At 54.5% G+C, this 23,192-nt stretch overlaps 11 protein-coding genes and 3 non-coding genes across 14 annotated transcripts; 7 read left to right on the top strand and 7 right to left on the bottom strand.

The window, feature by feature from the left end:
- Positions 1–305: 305 nt before the first annotated feature.
- HMPREF1541_06354 (uncharacterized protein) lies at positions 306–1,908 on the bottom strand (the record flags this gene model as incomplete). The annotated part of the gene is made up of 3 exons (XM_008720687.1): positions 306–827; positions 881–1,488; positions 1,593–1,908. The coding sequence occupies 3 exons, from the start codon at positions 1,906–1,908 to the stop codon at positions 306–308; spliced, it is 1,446 nt and encodes a 481-aa protein (XP_008718909.1).
- A 333-nt stretch (positions 1,909–2,241) lies between these two features.
- HMPREF1541_06353 (uncharacterized protein) lies at positions 2,242–3,153 on the bottom strand (the record flags this gene model as incomplete). Its single annotated transcript, XM_008720686.1, has 3 exons — positions 2,242–2,379; positions 2,435–2,840; positions 2,885–3,153. 3 exons carry the CDS (start codon positions 3,151–3,153, stop codon positions 2,242–2,244), a joined length of 813 nt encoding a protein of 270 aa, XP_008718908.1.
- Positions 3,154–3,434: 281 nt separating this feature from the next.
- HMPREF1541_06352 (uncharacterized protein) lies at positions 3,435–5,252 on the top strand (the record flags this gene model as incomplete). The annotated part of the gene is made up of 1 exon (XM_008720685.1): positions 3,435–5,252. The coding sequence occupies one exon, from the start codon at positions 3,435–3,437 to the stop codon at positions 5,250–5,252; it is 1,818 nt and encodes a 605-aa protein (XP_008718907.1).
- A 689-nt stretch (positions 5,253–5,941) lies between these two features.
- Positions 5,942–7,273, bottom strand: HMPREF1541_06351 (uncharacterized protein; the record flags this gene model as incomplete). Its single annotated transcript, XM_008720684.1, has 1 exon — positions 5,942–7,273. The coding sequence occupies one exon, from the start codon at positions 7,271–7,273 to the stop codon at positions 5,942–5,944; it is 1,332 nt and encodes a 443-aa protein (XP_008718906.1).
- A 956-nt stretch (positions 7,274–8,229) lies between these two features.
- On the top strand, positions 8,230–9,789 carry HMPREF1541_06350 (uncharacterized protein; the record flags this gene model as incomplete). The annotated part of the gene is made up of 2 exons (XM_008720683.1): positions 8,230–8,364; positions 8,410–9,789. The coding sequence occupies 2 exons, from the start codon at positions 8,230–8,232 to the stop codon at positions 9,787–9,789; spliced, it is 1,515 nt and encodes a 504-aa protein (XP_008718905.1).
- A 487-nt stretch (positions 9,790–10,276) lies between these two features.
- Positions 10,277–10,944, bottom strand: HMPREF1541_06349 (60S ribosomal protein L11; the record flags this gene model as incomplete). The annotated part of the gene is made up of 3 exons (XM_008720682.1): positions 10,277–10,403; positions 10,462–10,711; positions 10,794–10,944. The coding sequence occupies 3 exons, from the start codon at positions 10,942–10,944 to the stop codon at positions 10,277–10,279; spliced, it is 528 nt and encodes a 175-aa protein (XP_008718904.1).
- Positions 10,945–11,370: 426 nt separating this feature from the next.
- Positions 11,371–12,070, top strand: HMPREF1541_06348 (uncharacterized protein; the record flags this gene model as incomplete). Its single annotated transcript, XM_008720681.1, has 2 exons — positions 11,371–11,475; positions 11,558–12,070. The coding sequence occupies 2 exons, from the start codon at positions 11,371–11,373 to the stop codon at positions 12,068–12,070; spliced, it is 618 nt and encodes a 205-aa protein (XP_008718903.1).
- Positions 12,071–12,849: 779 nt separating this feature from the next.
- Positions 12,850–14,739, bottom strand: HMPREF1541_06347 (uncharacterized protein; the record flags this gene model as incomplete). Its single annotated transcript, XM_008720680.1, has 1 exon — positions 12,850–14,739. The coding sequence occupies one exon, from the start codon at positions 14,737–14,739 to the stop codon at positions 12,850–12,852; it is 1,890 nt and encodes a 629-aa protein (XP_008718902.1).
- Positions 14,740–15,465: 726 nt separating this feature from the next.
- On the top strand, positions 15,466–16,965 carry HMPREF1541_06346 (uncharacterized protein; the record flags this gene model as incomplete). The annotated part of the gene is made up of 1 exon (XM_008720679.1): positions 15,466–16,965. The coding sequence occupies one exon, from the start codon at positions 15,466–15,468 to the stop codon at positions 16,963–16,965; it is 1,500 nt and encodes a 499-aa protein (XP_008718901.1).
- A 271-nt stretch (positions 16,966–17,236) lies between these two features.
- Positions 17,237–17,309, bottom strand: HMPREF1541_06345. The gene has a single exon. It is a non-coding gene; the product is annotated as a tRNA-Asp (tRNA).
- A 98-nt stretch (positions 17,310–17,407) lies between these two features.
- HMPREF1541_06344 lies at positions 17,408–17,480 on the bottom strand. Its single transcript has one exon. It is a non-coding gene; the product is annotated as a tRNA-Asp (tRNA).
- A 1,375-nt stretch (positions 17,481–18,855) lies between these two features.
- HMPREF1541_06343 (uncharacterized protein) lies at positions 18,856–20,304 on the top strand (the record flags this gene model as incomplete). Its single annotated transcript, XM_008720678.1, has 1 exon — positions 18,856–20,304. One exon carries the CDS (start codon positions 18,856–18,858, stop codon positions 20,302–20,304), a length of 1,449 nt encoding a protein of 482 aa, XP_008718900.1.
- A 663-nt stretch (positions 20,305–20,967) lies between these two features.
- On the top strand, positions 20,968–21,061 carry HMPREF1541_06342. Its single transcript has one exon. It is a non-coding gene; the product is annotated as a tRNA-Asp (tRNA).
- A 633-nt stretch (positions 21,062–21,694) lies between these two features.
- On the top strand, positions 21,695–22,648 carry HMPREF1541_06341 (YggS family pyridoxal phosphate enzyme; the record flags this gene model as incomplete). Its single annotated transcript, XM_008720677.1, has 1 exon — positions 21,695–22,648. The coding sequence occupies one exon, from the start codon at positions 21,695–21,697 to the stop codon at positions 22,646–22,648; it is 954 nt and encodes a 317-aa protein (XP_008718899.1).
- Between the last annotated feature and the right edge of the window lie 544 nt (positions 22,649–23,192).

Genomic DNA, 23,192 nt, shown 5'->3' with positions numbered 1-23,192 from the left:
TCTGTGTGTTCTGAACAACCGGGAGACAAAAGTTCGCGACTCGATGAAGTCTGCCTGCGGTCGACCAACTTTGCGGCGCGCACACGCCAAGATTTCACTCCTTGGCAAATTCGGGTGACTAAGCAGTGTAGGCAATGGGGATGGTTGAGACGCGAGCGGGCCATTGTCAGAACAGGTCAACGCTTGACAGCTACAGAGTGAGATGTGCAACATTGGGCAAATATTGATGGCAAGATACGATAGGCATGCGCACGAAGGAGATCGATGTTGCGAGGACATCTCGTGCTGGACCACCCTTTGGTCTATCAGCACTTTATATCCCACCTCCAGCCCGCCTTGTAGACTCTAGCAGCAACCATCAAGCTCGTGCCCAACATGGTCGCCAACCCAACTCCAAGCTGTGCTGACATATACCCTTCTTTCCCGCCACCATTCGTTTGTATTAAAGCTCCTCCAATCGGTGGACCAGTCAGGCCACTAAAGCTGAAGATGCTAAATGCCATCCCCAATCTCACACCATTCTTGGAGAGGTCCTTGTTCAAGCTCGTGAGTGTCGTGGGGAACAGGCACTGAAAGGCGCCCGCCGAGAGGCCATTCAATGAGGCAAAGATATAGAGACCGGTGCGTGACTTGACGGCGATCCAAGCAAAGGCGAAGATTCCATTGAAGAATAGGAGTGGTACCATGCCGTTGAGGGGTCCAACGTACTTGTCAACCACCCACCCTGTAAGTAAACGCACAGGAATGCCGACCCCGTTGAAGATTGCGACCAGGTTTGTAGATTCCTCATACGACATACCTATGACATCCCGCCCATAAGAACCGAGCTGCGATTTGTAAGCAAAATACCCCAGTGATAAGTACTGAGATGAGTACATACGTAGTAATAGGTGAAGAACAGTCCGCCAAACACCAGAGACATACCGCAGACCATGCAGGTGTAAGGCACTTCGCGGAAAGCCTGCCACTCAATGAGCGGACCTGCTTTGCGCGGCGGAAGTCGTGGACGCATGAATGCCAGGGCACAAGCGAGACAGGCCACATTGATGAAACCGAGCACACGCACAGTCCACGCGAAGCCGATCTGGGGCAGCAAACTTCGAACAACTAAGGGGTAGACAGCACCACCGACGCTGTTCCCAGTACTAACAATGGCAACAGCAAGTCCACGTTTCTTCTCGAAATAAGTCGTGACTATGCCCATTGCAGGGCAGAATATGATACCGCTCCCTAGTCCAGTACATAGACCCTGGGCAAGTACAAGCTGCCAGAACTCCGTGCACAGGCTGTTGGTGAAGATTCCGATCACTTGGATCACCGAGCCAACAAAAAGGGTCGGCAGAAATAGTCCAGCGTCAAGAGCACGGCCAGAGAAGACGCTGACAACGAATATTATCCATAGCTGGACAGAGCCTACCCAAGAGATAGTCGACGCTGTTTCGCCCAGGGTCTCTCTATAGTACGTGTCGGTAGCAGATGTCAGTAAACCTGTGGAAGATTCATGTCGAAACTATGGGAAGACGACGAGAGCCACTCTGGGATAGGACACCAATCGACGTTCGCCTCTGCGCCAATTTTGCAGGGGAGCTTACTGAAGACTCCAAACGAGTTCACATAGCCCCAGGTCGTGATACAGACGAGCCACGCCATGGCGACTTGGGTCCATCCTTTGACGCCACCATCAGGTGCCGGACCCGGATCGATGATATCTCGGTTGGTGATCCGAGAGTACGTTCTGCTTAGAGCGTTGCTGACCGTGTGCTGCAGCGCAGCATTCTTGCCGCAGCCCGTTGGCTGCACAAAATCTTCCTCGGTGGGATGCTGCTGCTCTGTTGGATAACGGGTAAGAATGTCATACGCGTTGTCGTCGTTCGAAGGTGTCGACTTCTCCAATTTGCTGGGATCCATGTCGCTAGAGTTGTGGCTCATAAATCTTGCCGCCGTGGCCACAAAACCAGCTTTTGAATCAAAAGAGGAGAACCCCGACGAGGGCGGTTTGTAAGTTGTATATACGCCACGGCAAAAATCCCCAAGCACAGCGTCAAGCTATGCATGGTGCTGGCAATCGAGGTGCCGCTTTGCCGGGTTTGGAGTCGCGGGGAAGATTGGCAAGGCTTGGAGTCGAAAAGAAGTCCGAGGCCTTCTTTTTTGGGTTTAGGCATCTCGGAAGGGCGCAATTCTGCTATCATGATCTCGAAGTAGTGGTGTTGATTCGTTGGATACCCTCGCCGCGATGCGCCTTTAAAATACATCGTCCACCGCTTTCGCGGCTGCAGGCAGTTTAGATCTGGGAAATGTGGGGTTGGGCTCTGCCTTTTCGTCTTCCAGGAACACACCTAGTCCTGCAAATGCGGACAGGAGTGACTCTTCCACACGCTCCTGTAGCGTTGTCAGCATATCGAATGAAAGTCTCGCCACTCAGCAGGACACTTACCATGAAGTCATAGCCGCCAGCCCGCAGGGCGACACTCTGTTTGCCTGGCTTCCAGACATCTTGATACTCTTCCTTGAGCATGAAATAATCGTATGATTTGGGTAAGTCCTCGAATGGATCATACTCGGCCACGGGCGGGGGTGCCACGATCTTCTTGAGACCTTGAATCAGGCCGCTGGGGTCCGCGGATCCTTCTTCGCGGGCCTTCTTGAGGGCGGCTTTCGATTTGGCGTCTTCAATATTCTTGTCGACTTTGATGCCATTTGCCTTCTGGTAGTCCCTAAGCTTGCGGTTGGTGGCGTTGATGTCCATGTTAAGAACCAGATTCATTGCTAGAGTCTCTCTGAGTTCAAGGAAATCGTTGTATGCCCGAGCAGATTCAAATTCATTCTCGTCACGATTTAAGCTGAAGAATCAGTGGATGTGCAAGAAAGACCTGAGCATACTTACATTCGTTCGACTCGCTTCCTGATTTCAACCTCGCGCTCGACTCTCAGGTCTTCGAACGTCTGTGTTCTCCAATCGCGCTTCCAGAGTATCTTATCACAACCGTAAACGGGACAATTCTTTGCGCCAGAGTCACGGTAATGTCGATCGATACAGCTCTCACAGATGCGGTGATAGCATTTTGTGTTGATCTTGAATCTGATGTCCGGGTTTGTGATCTGGTCACTCTTGCAAACCGGACACTGATCTGGCTTTTCCACAATCGGAGCCATGGTCGCTCTGAAGAGTGTCGAAGGATTTCAGAAACCACGGGGTTGCGATCATTAGAAAGTTGAAACAGGCACAAGGGAGGCCGAGGTTAGTAAAGAAGGCAACCGGTTTGATTGCGTGATGAGCGTGGCCAGTGGATCGTTGAGGGGCAAGGCTACCGACACCTGCAAGGCTACCTGTCTGTTTCTTGGCGCTTGTAAAGATCTGCTGCCAGGCCGGTTTTCTTCCTCCTGTGTCACTTACCATTCTCACGACCTTCCAGCATATTACACCGATCTTGGCTATGGATCCAGCGGTACTCGTAAGAGTTGAGACACAGCGACTGGCATTAGAGGAGAGCGTAGCCCGACTCCGAGAATCCCTTCGCCACTGGCAGAATCTTGAGCTCGATTACGAGGGTCTGAGAGAAGAGTTCGAGCTGCTCCCCGACACAAGTTCAAAAGAAGAATGCCTCCAAGCTGCGCGAGACTTCAAATCCGTCGTCGTCGACGAGGATGATTTGCAAAGCCTGATGAGGGATGCCAAAAATGGCGACCGGTCTCCGCGACAACTGGCGAGCCTGCTGTCGAAACGAGTTGACTATGTCTCCAGGAATGCTGATACGATACGGAAGCAGATACTAGCAGATGAGAAGAAGCTCAACGCCTTGCTCCTTGTTGAGGATCCGGAGCTGAGGGAAGACGCTGGACTGCCACTTACCGAAATCACCGAAGAGCTGGACGACTCAGGAAATGTGGTGTCCAGCAAGGTAGAGAGACCGGGTGAGGAGACTTCGGCTCTTGCAGACGTGCTGGAGAAAGCTGGCGTTGAAGGCTTGAAGACCAAGGATGGCAAATTGGAGGTGTCCGATGAGCCACAAAGCACCAACGCTACGGTCGCCAGTAGCTCCAAAGCCTCTTTGATCAAGCCGAGCCTTCCGGACGTCAATGAAATGGATGATGACAGTAGCAGCGCTGATGAAGAGCTGCAGCGAAAAGATATGCCAGTCACAGTACCCGTACCTGGCGAAAATCCTATTCCTGTCAACATTCGAGATACGGCAGAAGAGGCCAAATTACGCCGCGAGATGCTTGAGTATGGACTCGATGAGGTTGGTGCTATTGTTGCGGAGTTGGACCTGCAGGAGAACGCCTCAGATGTCTCATATGACGAGGATGAAGATGTCGGCCTCGTAATGGACTCTGATTTCGAGGATGACGATGACGAGGATGCGTCTGAGGATGAGTTTGGCCGTGTCAGAGCGCCAGTTATCTCGGAGAAGTACAAGCAAAAAATGGAAGAGCTCGAGAAGAAACTCGGCTTAACTGATCTAAAGAATCTTGGACCGACTCCCGAGCTGCCTTCGCATATCCAGGAGGCTCTGAATCGTCCGCCTGCGGCAGAAGCAGCACGCAAAGCGGCAATTGCCCGCGAGGAAGCTGTTTCGTCTCAGTACACAGCTGTATCGAAACTTGACAGGAAAGGAGAAAAGGCCAAGAAGAAAAGTGTCGCCTTCGCTGAAAATCTCGATATCGCCAAAGAAGCGCCATCCCATCGCAAAGCTGAGGAAGCGCCGCCAACGAAGTCTGCCATCAACCCAGTGGGTGAAGCGGTCATCGAACGCTCCGAACCTGCCGATAGTGAGCCGCCGGCACCGCCTGCTCCAGCACCTACCAAGAAGACATCACATTTCAAAGCCGCCCGAGAAGCTGCTGGTGCCTCTCCGCCTGCTCAGACCTCCACCACCTCTTCCCAGCTTCCGAAGTCGGCGGCTTCCACAAAGAAGAACAACCAACAAGCACAGCCTCACCCATCTGGTCTAGCTCTCAACCAAGAGGATCGCCCTCTCGTTGCACCCACTGTGTTCGAACGCGCCACCCCCACGTCCACCCTAGCCCCTCATCCAGCCGACATCGACGACGAGATGCACCGCCGTGAAATCGCCATGGACTACCACAAGCTCCGCAACCGGCGCATTCACGCGCAGGGCGGCTTCGTTCGCAGCACCGCAGAAGAAGACGAGGAGATGGAAGAAATGCTCGGCAACAGCGTGCTGGAGGATCCAGAGACCGGCGAAGTGAAGCGCGTCAGTCGCTTCAAGGCCGCGCGGTTGATGCGGTAATCCTCTTTCCTTCGTTCTCTTCTCCATGAGATCCCCAAATGCGAGCCCCTCATTGAACAATGCTTCTCCTTCCTTATCTCTTGTTCCGGAGAGAAGAGTCGACCCTCTTGAAGCCTGTGAAAGACCCAAACCCACGGAGCGTCTCCAAACAGCAAAGGCACGACCATCCTCACCCTTGACCATGGGAGGTGTGGTCACTCGACGCATTCCAAGAGCAAGAATCTTAGTAGTTCAAAAATTTCCCAGGGCTCTCTGACGCTGTGTCCGCATGTTTTCGATGGACATGGGGATTCGTTTCACCCTGTACATCTACGCAAGGCTCGCTTGAGGCTTATGATCTTGTAAAGTGTCAAGGCATGAAGGCAAATGGTGGACAGACATGAGAGGCGGGAGTAGAAAGAAAAGAGGTGCTGATGTGAAGCTTCGTCAGATTTGCCGTGGTCAGGTAAGGGCGCAAACCGACTTCTTGAGCGAGGCCAGTGGTATGCACGTAATGGCACTTGGTACGCCGGCGCCATGATAATACACCTAATGTGCACACGCCACGCGCTCAAATCGGCAACCATTTCCAGTCCTAAACACCGTTTTTGAATGCAATCGTCTGTTGCCAGCCGGCCCACTGGATAAACACAAATTCACTGGCCCCTTGCTGCATATCATGCATCGACCATCGTCGGGCAGACAGTAGCTTACTCCCGCATCCCCTCCTCTACATCTCGCAATTGATCGAGATTGACTCTGCACTCCTCCATTTTGCGACTCCAGTAGGACATTTCCTCTGCCACCGCGTTGTGTTTCTTACTGCTCTTCGGCGCCTCGATCTCGTCATATTTCTCCCAAGCTTCACCGTGCTTCAGCTTCGCCACATGGTACTGGTCGTTGAGCAACTTCTTAAGGTGCGCGAGAGCGTGCGCGGGCGGGATCTTGGGGCGAGCAGTAGGCTCGTCGAGCGCGATGTCTTTCATAAGGGCAGTCACTTGGGCTGTGTAGTCACCGGTCTTACCGGCAGAAGTGGTGGTTTTTGGTACAGGTTGAGAGGTAGCCCGGGTAGATTTCTTGGAGCCAGTGAGACGCTGGCAGACCGCGCATGAGGCGATGTGCTGTGGGTCGTGATCGTGGAGGACAGACTGCGCTTTCTCGGAGAGTTGTGGTTGGGACGCTCGGCGCTTCTTCTCTTGAGCTTGCTGTTGCTGTTGCTGCTTGAGAGCGAGTGTGATGTCGGGGATGATGTAAGCGGAGGTCATATTGTCGTCAAGAGAAGGCCGGCGGCGACGCGAGATATTAGACGCGGCAGTATTGTCAACAATGCTCTCCTCGGTGTCCTGGATCATGGCCTTTTTGGACGCCCGGTGATCGCGGGATGTCGAAGCATGATTGCCGACGCGTTTCTCGATTTCTGGAGACATTGATGCAACACGCTTTGCCGGCACGGTAGAGATTAAGCGTGCCTCATTATCGGTCGAGGTCTTGTTCGCAGATCTGGCGGTAGATTTGTGTTGCCGTGAAAGTGACATGCGTGGCGAACCCTCGACTCGGCTTAGGTCGAACAGCTCCTCCTCGATCGTAGAGTGCTCCTCCTCCTCCTCGGACTGTTTAGCAAACGATGCTCTTTTCTTGTGGGACTCGCGCATGCGGCTTAGCTCATGAATTGCATCATCGCGTTCCTTTGTGAGGTCGGCAATCTGGACAAGAGCACGGTCAAGTTGGTCTTGCAGTGCGCGAAGAGACGCCACGATCTGCTTCTCGTCGGGTGGGATGTTGTAGTGGACATGGACATCGCGTAACGTGCCACGCTCAGGAAGAATCTGCGATGAGTTCGGAATGTTTGACGGCATCATGAACGATTGGGAAACAGTCGTCTGTTTGGCCTTGAACCGAGAGCCGCTCTTTTTGCGGTTGACGGGTGGGGAGGAACCAGGGGTGTACATGACTTGTTGGCGTCCGATGTACGCGTCGATGGAGTGAAGGCTGCTGTAATTGCTCTGATATGTGCCCCTGTCGAAGGCAGCAGTGTCAGGCATCGTGCTCTACTGTCGATGTTACCGGAGGCGAATACTGTTAATTGATGGGTCGAGGACGGGCAAGTCAAATGTTTTGGGGAAGTTGGAGAGCACGGAAGTAAACAAAGCTGCAAGGCTCAGATCTCCTACTTGGCAAGGCTGCCACTGTGGCGGAGAATCACCCAATCATTAGCAAGGCGCCACAAAGACCCCGAAAAAGAACAGGGTGCAGGTAAAGTTGAGGGCTGTGTTTCAGAGAGCATGTGAAGCGAGGGCACTTGTGGTTGTGGTTTTCGAGCAATGCATTTCGCTTGAGGCTTTTGATTTGGAGTCTTTGGTGAGCCTTCCGTGCTGCCCACCAACGCCTGTCATATTCTGCTGGCGAGGAACACCCACTGACATTGTAAGCAGCACTCGTGTCGCTGCGCAAAGCTAGCTTCAGCGGGCATGGAGGCCCTTGCTCAATAAATCTGACAGTGGCAGCAATACTCGGCAGAGCAGTGCACGAAGCAAGTGGGAGACGATCAATGATCCGCGCCTCAGATGGTCCCTTGGCTGACAGAGACTACCCCTGTCGAGGACTCGTAAGGCGAACCTTAAGCGCGCGTCCCGGGCTGACAGTGCCTGGAACCCACCTCCTGCAACGGGCTGCCAACTCTTACTGTAGTATATGCTGGTGTAAGACAGTGGGTCAGTGACCATCTTCTCGTTGCCATCTCTTTTGGACGTTCTCCTCATCGCCGCTACGTTCATTGTACTGTGCCTTAAAAGTTGCTTGTAAGATAACGGTATTGGGGCTTTGCATTTGCCGTTCCTGCGCCTCAGGCTTACCTCGATACTCCACATGGATTCCTGAACAGCCGTCGAGGTAGCTAAACGACCGCGATCCGCCCTGAGACGTTCCTGATCTCACTTGCGGGACCGAGAATCCTGAACGATTATTTACATTCGATTTCCTGCGATCTTCCTTTGAAGCAATGTATATTCAGCTGAAAGAAGAGGCGGGAAGATTGGTATTCAAAAGATCAAGCTCGTTGGAACCACGGCAAAGTAACGGTACCGACTCTGATAGTGGTGGAGGCGGAAGCGTAAATTATGTGGCAACTATAATCGTAAGTGCCTGAACGCCTTGTGGAAGATCTCGCTAATGAGCACAGGTTGCGGTAGTAGTGATATTCCTCCTCACCTTGGGAACCCTATTCTGGACCTATTTGCGCCGAAAACGAGCAAGCGGTCAGGTACCAAAACTTTTGCCGGGTTTTATGCGCAAGAGATGGGACGCATGGAAACCACGACAAAAGTATGCAAGCGTCGGCGGTGGAAGCCGCTCAAGTCTAAACGCAAACACTTCATACAATGGAAATGAGACCGAGGAGCGTGCGGCCACCCAGGCGGCAGCTGCCGGAGTGGACCGACATACCAGTGTTCGCTCCGTGATGACCCTTCCACCATACTCACAAAGTGCTCAAGACTCTGAGCAAGTGCTTGGCCGCGAAGGTGAACGAGCAGGAATGGACACAGTCGTGGAGTTTCCAGAAACACAAGACGAGGAGGAAGCTCGTCGAGAAGAGCAAATGGATTCATTATATCAGATTCGTTTACAACGACGCCGTGAAATTGCGGAACGAGAACAACGCCGAACAGAACGTCGCGAAGCTCGTGAACGAGGCGATTTCGCTCGCCTTGAAGAACTCCGCCGGGAATCTCGGGCACGCGCCAACAATCAATCCTCCTCTTCCTTGAACGGTGGTCTATCCGTCTCAGCCGCAACCATGATCGCCGAGCATCAATCCAGCAGCCGTGAACGACGAGTCTCATCCGTTGCATACGCCGATGTTGGGCTAGCCCGACACGATGGAACGCGTATCCGCGCCAACAGCACTGAATCTGAACGAGGCGGTTTGCTTGAACATGCCGCGCCTATGGGTGACGACAACAGCTCTCTACATCCCTCAGTGAGCCGCCCTTCTCACCACCGCGAGCGCTCTGGCAGCTCTGCCCTCAGCATCTCCACCAATGCCTCCGATATCGAGCCTACGCCTCCCACCACAAGAGCCGGCTCAACAACCCAGCCTGTTCAGTCCGACAGCACTGACTCGTCATCACCTACCGCAAATCGCTTCACACCTGATGATTCGACCGAGGGCGAGGACATTGGCGAGTCACGCATCCCCCAAACAGCATCGGATCCGAGCTCACCACAGCCTCCCGAGTACGCCCCACCGGAAGAATGGGGCGAGGCGCCGGCATACACCGAGCGCATGGCCTCTATACGGAGAGCTGCCGCGCAACGCCAGGATGCTGCTGGCGTTCAGCGGACGGGCAGCCAGAGGGCGTTTGATGAAATGGCGAGCTTGGGCCGGACGCCGAGCGGCCCGCCGCAAGTTCCGCAATTGCAACTACCGAGCATCAGTGTGGAGGCGGCCACAGCGGACAACAGTCCTCTGAGCCCCAGAGAAGGCGACGGTCAGCGGCGAAGCGCTAGTGGGAGTCGCAGCCGGAGAAGCCGCTATGACAATGAAGAGTTCATGTCGTAAGTGCTGAAGCGAGTGGAGATACTTTGGTAAAGGGAACAGCGGCAGACACTTGGTTACGATTCACATGAGATACGAAGCGTTCGACGAATTGGAACGCTCGAGCGAGGCGTTTTGTGTTGGATATGGTGTACATATTGTCGTCAACGTATCAGCAGGAATATAAGTCGGATCTGTCGGACAACAGCGATGGGACAACAGCGGACACTTGGAAGGGCACAGATTCTGAAGCTTTGAAGTTTTCATATGAATTTCCGTGAGACTGCTCGCTGTACGGCCCGCTTCTTGACCGAAAAGCCGATGCTGTCCCGTTCATCTTGGTATCATCTACCATTCGGCGGTAGCTTGTCTTTGCCGCTCAGCTGAGTCCATACTGCATGACAGTAGACCAGCCTTCCACTCCCAGGTTCCATTGATGCAAGAAACGCTCATCAAGTTCATCAAGTTTTCAGCTCGACCAGGTCACCAACTCCTCTCAGTATCGAGTCACTTATCGAACGATGCCCTCGAATCTGTTCTTGAACCACTTGACGGAATCGTCACGGCGGACCTTGTGGCTACGACCAACGGCGGCCTTTGTCCGTCTCCGTCTCGCGACACGGGCACCAGGGCGGGTCCTGTGATTCGCATTAGCACTCCTTGCGCCCCTCGTTGCACATGCCATCTGTCACTTACATGCAGCAGTAGAAGTCCATGCCGTAGATACCAATCGCGGGGTCGTACTTGATGCCCAAGTCGATGTGCTCGGAGATACCGAAGCCGAAGTTGCCAGTCTCGGAGAAGTTCTTCTTACGCAGCTCATATTCCTTGACTTTGAGGCCACGCTCGAGGATTTCTTCAGCCTTGGGGCCACGGACGGTAACGTGGACGGCAATCTTCTCGTTACGACGGATGCCAAAGGAGCGGACGGTGTAGCGGGCCTTGCCTGTTTCGCAATGTCAGCGTATATTTCTTCACTGGCGGGTATCGATCGTGTTCGAAGAGCCCGAGGAAGGGGTTGACCGTACTGTAGACGGGGGTTTGACCAGACAGCTGCTCAAGCACCTTAGCGGCACGGGTCAGTCTGTCGCCAGACTCGCCGACAGAGATGTTCAGAACCAGCTTGTCGATGCGCAGCTCACGCATGGGGTTGGAGCTCTTGTCATTGCCTTCCGCCATCTTGACTGTATTTTGCAGATCAAGTGGTGGTATTAACGAAGAGGACAGAGGTGAGGGTCGAATGTGTGAGCTTGCGCAGGATGCCGAAGAACAATTGAGGATGTCGTCTGAGTGGGCCGTTGACAATTTTGCGCGAAGTCGGTGGGTCTTGGCAAGCCAAGATATCTTTCCTCTAGTCCCAAAGCAGATTAGATGCATCTCGCAGCCTTGCGGTCCCTCAAAGCTCTTGTGCCCTCGCAGACATCTTTTCGACACCGCATTTGCGCTCTCCCAAAACACATATTCCTTGCCTTCTCGAGCCTGCTCTACTCCGTTTTCGCGTGAGTCCAGCAGCCATCGTCCTGGCAGCGTTGTAGAGCCGCGGCACTTACACGCATCAATACAGTTTTTGCACCAAAGTCGCACTTCGGTGCGCCGTTAACAGCCATGGCCAACAAGCAGGGCAAGATGCAGAACCTGGTCAACTACCGCATGCGCGTCACGCTCAACGACGGTCGACAGATGACTGGGCAGATGTTGGCATTCGACAAGGTATTTTCTCACGCCCCCACCCAACTTCCAAATTACAATCCCACCCTCCTTCCATCAGGTACTGACCTTGCGGCTCTTCCAGCACATGAACCTCGTCCTCGCCGACACCGAAGAATTCCGCAAGTCCCGCCGCAAGAATGCGCCTAAAGCCACCGCTCCAGGCGCCCCAGACTCCGCCGCCGCAACCGTCACCGAAGAGAAGCGCACGCTCGGTCTCGTGATCCTGCGCGGCACCAATATCGTCTCCTGCTCCGTTGAAGGACCCCCGCCCTCCGATCCCAGCGCTCGCCTCGGCACATCTGCGCCAGGCGGCGCCGCTACAGCTCTGCAGTCCGGCGGAGGCATCTCGCGACCTGCCGGCAGGGGCTTGCCGGTGGGCTTGGGAGGGCCAGTAAGTGGTGTAGGTGGGCCGCCACCCCCAGGAGGAGGTTTCGGATTCCCGCCGCCAGGTGGTATGCCAGGACAGCCGCCGCCGTTTGGAGGCCGAGGAGGACCGCCCGTGGGTGGCCCGCCGCCAGGTTTCCAGCCACCGCCGGGCTTCGGTGGACAAGGGAGGGGTGGGTTCCAGGGTCCGCCAGGATTTGGTGGGAGGTAGAGTGCTGTTGATGGTACTCTGAAGACGAAATCAAGCCGAGGGGCAAATGTCGAGGTCCCAGTTACTGAAGCCTCCATTTATATCCGTTAAGTGCTCCTGCAAAATCGAGAGATGCCCTGCAAGCACGGGGCACGAAGCCACGTTCTCCCACGCACTACAGGACTCAGACTCGTGCTTCGGCGGGAGCGACATACCTCCGCCCTACCACGCAGGGTTGGAGTCATGGCACACCATTGCGTACGGGCTGTGCGGAGAATGTCATCGCTTTAGTAGTGGCCACAGAGCATGGGAGATGCGCAGTAGCTGATCGAAGTCTGCTCCCAGCGTAGCGCTACATCATGAACGAAAACAGAGTTGGAGGCAAGCGCTGAAATGGCAGCGCAAATATGAAGATATGAAGAGACCTCCAATTCTCAACTCTCGTGCTACCAACTACTAGCATCAATGTTGTCTCTGCTCCATCACGCTTGCTCCACCTTTCCCCTGCTATTCTGGCGCTCACAGAGCGCCTTGGTGTCCCATCTATTCCCCTTCTTTGAATTGAAGGTTGAGACTGCACCTCCGGTGCGAATCCCTGGATTAAAGGTAAATGTAGTTCAATCAAACGCGGTCGCTGAATATCGCTCATACTGTGGAAAGGGGAGGTAACGAATGAGTCGCCGGATGACGCATATCTTGGGTATCGATCGTGAAATGAAGTGAAAGCCTCCTGTGCTGCAAAAGAGCTGTAGCTGTAGTATTCAATTTTTGTAATCGTTTGACTAGGGCCAGTGTGTGTACTACACGGTTGCCGAGTCTGCTTCTGTCGTGGTAGCTGGAGCTTTCGATTCCTCTGCCTGGGAAGCCTCGGTCTCAGACTGAGGAGGCGCGGGGTCTGCAGCCTTTGCCGGGGTGCTTTCGGGTGCTGCTGCTGTAGGGGCTTCTTTAGGTGACACTCGCTCGGATTCGAAAGAGACAACTGCAGAAATTGCTTCAGGTTTCGGCTCGTCTGTCTTGGGCTCCGACTCAACAGTTGCTGGCGGGACCACGGTTGGTGCTGATCCTTCCACTTTCTCTGCACTGGTGGCCTCTTCTATGGCTACGGTATCGTTGCCTGCCGCTGACTCCGGCTCGGGAACAGCAGCGGACTCGCTTTGAGTAGTTGTGGCGGAGTCCACAACAGGCTTATCTTCAGCAAGCGTTTCCTTGACAGGCTCGTTTGCAACAACTCTTCCATTGTTAACCTCGGGTTGCACGTCCTCCTCGAGCACGGTCTCAGGAATTTCTTGGACCGGCTCAGCCTTTTCGTCAACAGGAGCTTTGACGGCAGGCTCCAGACGATTCACGACGGTAGGACTGCTTGGCGATTCATCAGCGTAATCGCCTGCTGGGTCCACATGATCATGATGAGAGCGACCGCCCAGGCTTGCTCTCGGCGCAGACTTGGCTTTGGGTGCAGCAGGCTTTCCCCTGGGTGGACTTGTCACCTGCACCTTGTCGTGGGTCTTCTGCGAGCTAGCCTGAGTCGGGCGCATCATCCTAGCGAGGAAACCGTCGTCGGGCTTGCTATGGCTAGTCCTGGATTGGGGTCGCTCTGCGAGCGACGCACGGGAGGCCTTTTTGGCCAAAGACGCTTGAGTACCTGTAGTAGACAATCTTGGATGGCTTGAGTGTGCCGCTGATGCTCTCCGGGATGTAGGCTTCTTCGCATGCGCTTCGGGCAGGGCTCGATCGTGGGCAGCGGAAGCCGCAGTTGTCGCTGTAACAGCTGAGGGAAGTTTGGCCGGTTTGCTTGAATGGACGGGCTTTTTCTGGGGCTCCGGCTCCGAGCGAAGGTGTGCAGCAGAAGCAGCGGTCGGCGCGGTGGCTGCAGATGGTAGCTTGACAGGCTTTGTAGTAGCTCTGGGGGAATGTACAGTCCCCTTGTGGCCATTCGTCTTGGCTGGCGATTCGGGGGCGGACTCTGCTTTGGCTGCATCTGCTTTCTTTGTTGCTTCACGGCCCTCTGCAGCTTTCTTTGCCGAGTCCATGACACCCTTGATCTTTGCGACGCCGCCACGAGGCTTGATCCCGGCGCTTGTGGGTGTTCTGGGAGACTGTTTGTCCGGTTTGGCAGGGGCCGTGCCCTTCGTCTCGATCGGCTTAGGATTGGGCTTTGCCGTAGAAGGCTTGACTTTGTCCTGAACTGTTCTGGCTGCCTCTGCACCTCTGGCTGCGACTCCATTTGTCTTTGGTTGCTTGCTGTGATCATCTGTAGAGGTAGGCTTCTGCGGTCCTTTGCCCTTCTGTTTGACTGACTCCATCTCGTTCGGCTTCTCTTTCATAGGTGTGCCAGAGAAGGATGAGCCTTTAAGAATCTGGCCTAGTCCACCATTGCTGCCCTTTTCGGGAGTTGTATGAGTCGTGGCGAGGGGCGCGCCATCAATCAGGCTTGACTCGTTCTCCTTGACTTCTGCCATGCTGCTGACGTCGCTGGCCTTTCGCAGACCCCACAACTGTCCCTGTTCGCCCGATCTTTCGACTGCAACGAAGCTGGCTCTGACTTTGCTTACAGGCCTGCTGTTGGTGGAGGCGACTGATCCGCTGGGTGATCGACCACGGCTTGGGGGAGAATTTGACTGATCGCCAGTTTTGTTCTCAAACATAGCACGAAGATTTCGCACACCACCGCTTGCGTTGCCGGCAGACATGACTGCAGAGAGAAAGCGATTAGCTTCGGCGTCGACTTTAGAGGGAAGGTACGAGTCAGATAGGTGACATAAGGAAGGAGCGGTGTCAGAGCACAAGAAACGCTGTAGCTGTCACTGCTATGCTTTGCGCATAGTGGTGGACTGGACCGGCTGTAGCAAACGGAAACGTTTCGAAATGAGGGCGGGAGGCTAAAGGAAGGAGTGGGCCGTGGAAGAGATGGATGGGGGCTAAGCAGAAAACCAGCAGACAGGGGCCTATGTCACCTGGTTCCGCGGCCACATGAAACGCATCTGACGGGGGTCTGGATCTTGGACTCACAAGTTTGCAAAGGGTGTGTAGGTGTTGCTGCCGCTTACGACGTCGCCTCGACGCGTCCTTAAAGAAGGAGGAATGCAACAAGAACGCGTTGCATGGGCCTCCGGGGGTTAAGTTTTGCAGATTCAGGGGTCTCGGTAGTATCGAAGGCATCGACCAGCACTGATTCCACGTGACTGCAGGTAGCCGAGGACCGACCTCTATCGATAGTAGTGGGCATGGCGAGCATGGGTGTGTTGCTGGTATCTCCAATGATACTGCCAGTGCTTCAGTATGTAAGCAGCTTGAGGACAGCCAATTCACAAGTCATACACATCATTGGGTGGTGAGTGCAGTTTAAACGGCGCGAGATTCACTTTCTGTAGACTGCCGAATTCCACTGCCTGCATTCCGCTACTTCGTTTTGCGCAATGCCGTTCCGCAGTGAGGTCGACCCTCTGTTGCCTCAGAATGAGCCTGCACCTGAGATAGCTGGCTACGGCGGCAAGAAAGTCAGCTATGGCTCCCAATACATACAACCCGAGGAGCCCCCAGCGTATGAATCTACGATCGAAGAGGAGGAGGATGATACCCAAAGTTCCACGAAACGCGCTCTGGGTAACATAATTGCAATCTTCAGCGTCGTAGTATCGTTCGCCTTGATCGCTCTTTTCCTCAGTCCGACGAATCCCGCTGATCGCGACCCAATACACCACCTCCCACCTCCACACGGCGGCGGGCACGGCATTCAAGATCGAGTATCAGCGATACTCAAGGAAACGCCGTTGCTTGACGGCCACAATGACCTGGCTATCTTCATTCGAGCGGCGTACAAGAATAAGATCCACACGAAGATTTTCAAGAAGAAGTTTGAGAAGGGTGGAATGGAGTTGAACGTAGACTTACCAAGGCTTCGCAAAGGTTTGGTTGGTGGTGGCTTCTGGAGCGCCTTCGTGGTCTGTCCAGAGGATGCCAGTACAGACTTCTCCGACCAAGAGTACGCCGAGTCGGTCTCACACACCCTTTCGCAGATTGATCTGCTTCGTCGTCTCCAGACACAGTACCCTGCTCATTTCACATCTGCCGATGCAACCTTGTCCGAGGCTCTTCACAGGTTTCACGCCGATAGGTCCCTCATCTCGCCCATTAGCATCGAGGGCCTCCACCAGATCCCACAAACCGCTCCACTGGCAACCCTTCGGTTGTATCACACCCTCGGCGTCCGTGCCGCCACTCTGACATGGAACTGCCACAACGCTTTCGCCGACGCGGCGTTGATCTCCCGCAACGGCAGCACAACAATCGCACCCTACCACCGAGGCGGGCTAACTCCGGCCGGTCGAGACGTGGTTCGTGAGATGAATCGCCTGGGAATCCTAGTGGACATCTCGCATACCTCTTACTGGACACAGAAAGCAGTTCTGAGTGACTCGACTTCCGCGGCGCCTGTCATCTTCTCGCACTCCTCTGCATATTCGCTCTGCCATCATCCACGCAATGTGCAGGATGACATTCTGGATCTAGTCAAGAAAACCAGAAGCTTGGTGATGGTCAACTTCTCTCCCAGCTTCATCTCCTGCCACCCTTCGAAGAGTGATTTCGAGCTTCCGGAGTTCTACGAAAAGAACAACACGCTCCACCAAGTGGCGCGCCACATTGTGTACATCGGCGAGAGAATTGGCTACGATCATGTCGGTTTGGGTAGCGACTTTGACGGCATGGGTGAACTGACTCCCCGCGGTCTCGAAGGCGTGGACAAGTACCCAGATCTGATAGCCGAATTGTTGAGGATGGGCGTCGGCGATAAAGAAGCATCGAAAATTGTCGGTGGGAACCTCCTGCGGGTGTGGAGTGCGGCCGAAGACGTAGCAAAGAAGCTACGCAACGAGGAGCAAGAGGGTGAGGACGATGTTCACGGCTATGAGCTTTAGTGAAAGGGTCAATGAGCGATTGGATCACATGCGAACCCTTGTTCCTTTCACTGCCTGATTACACATTCGTCAAGCCATTGGCTACTTCGGGACTTGCTCGATTTACTGGGCACGCCAGTGTATATTCCGAGGCATCCGTGGCGAACCCACAACGTGGTGGCTGTAAATTGCGAACACAGGAGAAATGAACAAAAAGACAACATTATCGTGTCCAAGCATCCTAGTGGTGGTCGATACTTTGCAGGCAAGCAGAAAGAAGGAACGTCTTGCTCTCCCCGACAACGACTTGAACGTTGACCCCCCGCGAGACAAGCGGGGATGCTACCCAATTACACCATCGGAGAGGAGAGGGGTCGATTGTTGAAACAGATATGGATTGCTGCATACTATACCCATACCGCGAGGCACACGCGAGAGTCCAAAAATCGAAAATTGAGAGTGCCTCCCCAGCACTGGACTCGAACCAGGATCCCGCGGGCGACCACCACGGATGCTACCAGTTGCACCACCAGGGATGAATTGCTAACGAGCTTTGCAACTGATGTAACATTTGTATGTTGCTTGCATTCGAGTATTTGGACAGTGTCAGATATGAGCATATCGGCTGCGCGGGGTCAGGGCGTTGGTAGGGTGGTCAGAACCTGAAGCATTCCCGGAAACGGTATGAGGTTGCTGAATCAGCTGCATCCAGTGAGGTCGGTCATTTGAGTCAGCTGGCTTGATGGAGGTTCGCTTGCCGTTGAGCGTGGGATATGTGATCGTTGAGGAACCCAGCGCGGGCGCGGGCTTACCACATGTTTAAGTCAGAGTCTCTTGGGCTAGCCATGAGATGCCTTCAGCTGAGCGACACAGATTCTTGAGAGACGGATGACAACGATATGAGTACAGCGTCGACGCAGTCGACTGTGCTGACAATTCCCGCATGCGGCAAAGCGTATGACATGGGGTTCGTCCTGCTGTCCGATGGTAGACACATGTCGGACATGACTTTGACTCTACAGATCTGAGCAGCAGCCGTTGGCTGTGACTTCAGCAGAGGCAGTCGGTCGGAATAAAGTGGCGCCGTACGCCAAGGGAGGAAGTCAGGAGATCCCAGCTTCCGCCCGCTAGTCTTTCCTGAACTACAACGTCTTATTTCAAATTCTGTGCCACGCACTGACCCATTGATGGCTTCGTTACTGACGATTAGGCCTCATTGGCATGCCAACAGCATTCAACCTGTGCACGAGACAGCGGGGACTTCAGATTATCGAAAGCCGGAGAAGCGAACCTTGGCAACCGTTTCACTCCGTTGTGTGAGGGAGGTTCTGCTTCATCGCAACATCGACGCCTTCTATATCCTGATCCAAATAGACACACGCTAGTGGTTGACTACGCTCGGTCCAACAGTGAGCCGTTCGCCCTCCGTCGCTGCCGTGCTTGGCTGAGGACCGAGCTCGCCCATTGTGGTCCTCTTTGGGTGATGCCAATGACCAGGTTCCTGCTTTGGGACGGCCGTTACGGGCGATTCATGTTATCCGGGTGTTCGAGTAACGCTTTCGGTACTCCTACCAAGAATTCTCAACGTCGCACATGCTGCTCCTGGGTCGAAATTACCCCAGGCGCAAAGTGATCCGGTCGGAACGGAACTTGCAAGCTGACGAGCAGGTCTCTATATAGGTTGCGGACCGTCCCCATGCTGTTGATATTGACCACACAGGCTCTCCTTCATTCACAGCCAATCAGGTCTTTCATTCCTCAAATATTCACTTCTTCTCATTCTTTTGAGATTCGTTCCTGGTGAACGTTGAAACATATTTTAATCTACAGAAGCCTGGAGCTTATCTGACGACTATCATTGAATATACGAACACGATTTCTTACGACAAATATATACACATATCATTCATCATGAAGTACTCGGAGATCGTCGCTCTTTCGGCCCTGGTGGCCTCCGCTGCTGCCAGGCCCGGCCTCCACAGCAGCCCCCTCACCCGTCTTCACGCTCGGGACATGAAGATGCGCCGTGAGGTACCCCAAGAGCAGTCCCACCGCAAATTCCTGCTCAAGACCCAGGAGATGCTCCAACTCGACAACCCTGATGAGATCCAAGACCCCGTCTTCGGCCTCCTCGGCAACGAGGCTGCCGCTGACGGCATTGGCTTGATTGAGGACGCAGACTGCCTTCAACAAGCCACCGCCGACCAGGCCTTCACCAATGCTGTTGCTGCTGGTGATCTCGATGGTCAAATTGCCGCCCTGACCTATCGCGCTCTTGAGCGCAACACTGGCTCCGTTGGCCTGGCCTCGGTTGCCTGCACCGCCATCGAGGCTGTGAACCCTGAAATTGCCATCCTACAGCAGCACCAGGACCCTGCCTCCGATGGCGCCGCCGAGATCAACAAAGAGATCACTCTTAACTTGGCTGCTGAGATCGCCAAGCTCGGTGGTGACCCGCTCCTAGCCCTCGAGTCCGGCACCTTTGAGCCTGGCGAGCTCGGCGACGAGACCGGCGCCGGCAACACCTGCAACGACGAGACCGATGACGAAGGCTGCATCTTCACCGAGGGCCTCCTTGTGGCGGATGCCTCCGAAGAGGAGATTCTCGCGGCTGTCGCTGGTCAGGATGCAGCGGTGGTAGAGCAAGAAGCTGCGAATGCTACGCTGGTCAACGCTGCCGAAGTCGACAAGAACGAGGACAAGGACGACAAGAATGGCAACGGGCGCGGCAACGGACGGGGCAACGGACGGGGTAACAGGAACAACAACAAGGATCTGGACGAGAAGAAGGTTGGCCTCAACAACGCCCAGGCCCAGAAGTTCAAGGACCAGGCTATTCAGGGCATCAACCTCAACGACATCAACCTCCAGGCCAACGCCTTCATCAACCAGCAGTTCTTTTTGGACCAAGCCCTCTTCCAGCAACAACTGATCCAGCTCCAGCAGATTGACGCCATCCTGCTCGCTCAACAACAGGCCCAGCTCTTCAACATCCTGTTCCAGAACGCGTGGCAGCAGATCGCCATCCAGCAGTTCATCCTCCAGCAGCAGATCCAGCAACAGCTCATCAACCAACAGGTCTTCCTGCAGCAGCAATTCGCCTTCCAGCAGCAGATTGTCGGCAACGTCGTGCAGGTCGTGTCCCAGCGTGTCGACATCATCAGCCAGAATGTCAACGTCGTCAACCTCGGCGGCTTCGACATCTTCCAGCAACAATTTGTCCAGCAGATCGGCGGCCTCGACAGCCTGCAGCAGCTCCTCAACATCGGCGGTGGCTTCGACATCTTCGGCCAAAACATCGAGTTGCAACAGCTCTTCGGTGGCGCGAACCAACTGCAGCAGCTGGTCAGCTTCTTCTAGGCGGACGTTGTGGACCTTGGCGCACGGGCGAAGCATCCTTCTGGAAAGGCACGCGTGTGTGCCGGCATTGAATTTGATGTTGGGACTTTGGAACCTTGCGGGAGTATGTGCATGGATGGGATCTGGCTTGCAAAACGCAAATCCGTATACATTTGCGGCATTCGGTTAGGAGGACTGCCTTGAGGCTAGCATGAGGACTTGCGCTTCGACATTTCAAAGGATTTTAGGACTAAATTTGCTACGGCTAGCTAGTGTCTGATATTCCAATCTGAATCTTAGTGTCATCCGAGTTTCGTCTCATTGATGTCGCCTCTTCGCCGTGTCTTCCGGGGATGCGACACGCTCGCCTTGAGCAGCCGATGTACCGAAAGTTGGCGGAAAACGTGCGGAACCTCTAGCTTCCGATCGGTGTGAACGAACATGTCGAGGTGGCGCTCGGCATAAGCTCTGCAATGACTGTTATGGCCCATGATTCGCTGGGTCCAGCGCACTGTGGTGCAGCCTTTCCCAAGCCAAAATACAGGTGCGATTTGATGGAAGACGTGGAGCGTGCGTAGCCGCCCGGGCGGGTCGTCATGCAAAAGAGTTCATATTTTTTGATGAACATGATCTGCTCCAACAATAACACACACATGCACCAATCGGTCGCCCAGCGACCCGTTGTCTTCATTGGTCTAGTGGTCATGATTTCCGCTTGTCATCTTCCTCTGCAGGAAAACAAGCGCGGGAGACCTGGGTTCGATTCCCAGATGGAGAGCCATCCGCGATTAATTTTTGCCTTTTTGCCTTGTGGATGGTAATAAGCCAAGGTCTTTTTGGTGTGGTTAGGAGTAAATTGTCGTCAGTAGACCTCCACCGTCATGTGGAGCCCTGGCACAAACGGTCGGGTATCTCACCCCGGGAGGGCCTCTGTAAGTACCCCGGGGCTGGACAGCAAGGTGCTTATATTCTTAGGCTCCTTCAGGGGCCTTGAAGCTGGATCAGAGGCCACCCAGTTTAAGCATCGCCTAGATGGACCCAGGAAGCGCTGCACGAAGGAGCTTATGTATACTAAGGAAAACTGCCTGTGACAACATAGTATTGGGTAGTACTCCTGTAGCGTCGAAATGCAGCGGAGCACAGGAAACTGTGCACGGTGGCACAGGACCATAAAACGTACATCATGGTCGAAAAAGATCGCTGCTTTCATGGACCTAGTCGAGCGCAAGTCGACTCATGGTGCTTGCGAGGCTTGTCAGTGATACGGCAGCCCACAAATGCCGATTACGCAAGACCGTACACTTCAATGACTTCACCTGATCTTTTTTCTGGCCCTGTCGCTATATCACAGACCCTATCACCGCCTGCCCAGATCCACGAATCCGGCGACGCGTACGCTCGCCTACCGAACATGACCTCCCCGAGCGACACGTCAACACCATCCTCCACCAACAACGCTTCGAATCCGTCCAACCTCTCCCAGAACGGCCCCTCCGAAGACACGAACGACAGCATGCCCGCCCTGCGCGTCGACCCCGCCCGCCTCTCCACCCTGACCGCGAATATATCCTCCATCCGCTCGCGCATTGCCGCCGCGCTGCCCAAAAGCAGCAACAGCAACTCGCCCTCGCGGCAGCCGCGCCTCGTTGCCGTTTCTAAGCTCAAGCCCGCGACTGACATTTACGCGCTCCTGCAGCAGCAGCCAGAACAAGAAGGACAACGACACTTCGGCGAGAACTACGTGCAAGAGCTGCTGGAGAAGTCGAAGATCTTATGGGAACAGTCGGACGGGGTGGGGAAGGCGGTGCGCTGGCATTTCATTGGCGGGTTGCAGAGCAACAAGGCGACGCAGCTGGCGCGGGAGTGCCGTGGGTTGTGGTGCGTGGAGAGCGTGGATTCGATGAAGAAGGCGAGGGGGTTGGAGAAGGGGTGGGGGGAGAGGATTTGGAAGACGGAGGATGTGGAGGGAAATGACGATGGGAGGTTGAGGGTCATAATCCAAGTGAATACCAGCGGGGAGGAGAATAAGAGTGGCGTGGAGCCGGAGAGCAAGGAACTGGTGGAGCTGGCGAGGTGTGTGGTAGATGAGTGTAAGGGCTTGAGGCTCGCGGGATTGATGACGATCGGGGCGATTGCAAGGAGTCGCGCGGCGAAGGAGGGGGAGGAGAATGAGGATTTCGAGAAGCTTAAGGATGTGAGAGGCTGGTTGGCTAAGGAGTTGGGATGGGAAGAGGAGAAGCTGGAGTTGAGTATGGGCATGAGCGAGGACTTTGAGAGTGCTGTCAGACTGGGGAGCAGTGAGGTGAGGATTGGGAGTACGATTTTTGGAGAGAGGCCGCCGAAAGCTGAAGCGAAGGTTGTTTGAAGAAGAGCAATAAGTTGCGTGGTGTTGCAGACCGACGCCACTATTTATTATCACAGGCCTTAATCGATGGACCGCCGGCAGTCGCATCGGGAGCGGCAAGGTGTCGACTGTTGCACAGACTATCAGCTACAGAGAGACAGCGCAGCAAGGCTCGACTATCGCCACCAGGGGTTGACGAGATTAAAGGCAAGCCTCCTTGGTTCCCTGGAAGGTCACAGTGAAGGACCAAGAGAGTTGATGAGCGGGCGGCCAGGATTACAGCACATCAATTTTGGGAGCCCATAACATTGATGGGCGCTCTCCTCGAAATCACAACAAAGACTTTGGGTCGGTAGTCTACTGTGAGTTTCGGGAGTCTTCTCGTTAGTTTTGTCCGTCCCTGAGGTGCTGTGTTAACAGACTAGAGCCCAGTCGCTCCGCATTCATGATACTATAGCTCATATTTGCAACAGGTAAAAATATGGCGCAGGGCATGGCATCTTCTTGCAACAGCAAGCTGTGCTGAGGGATGATCTTCTGGCCAGTGTATGGTCGAATAGCTCTT

The sequence above is a fragment of the Cyphellophora europaea genome (assembly GCF_000365145.1).
Source record: "Cyphellophora europaea CBS 101466 unplaced genomic scaffold supercont1.6, whole genome shotgun sequence".
NCBI classification, from domain to species: Eukaryota; Fungi; Ascomycota; class Eurotiomycetes; order Chaetothyriales; family Cyphellophoraceae; genus Cyphellophora; species Cyphellophora europaea.
Note: the sequence above shows the minus strand (reverse complement) of the source record. Positions and strands in the feature narration are given on the sequence as shown.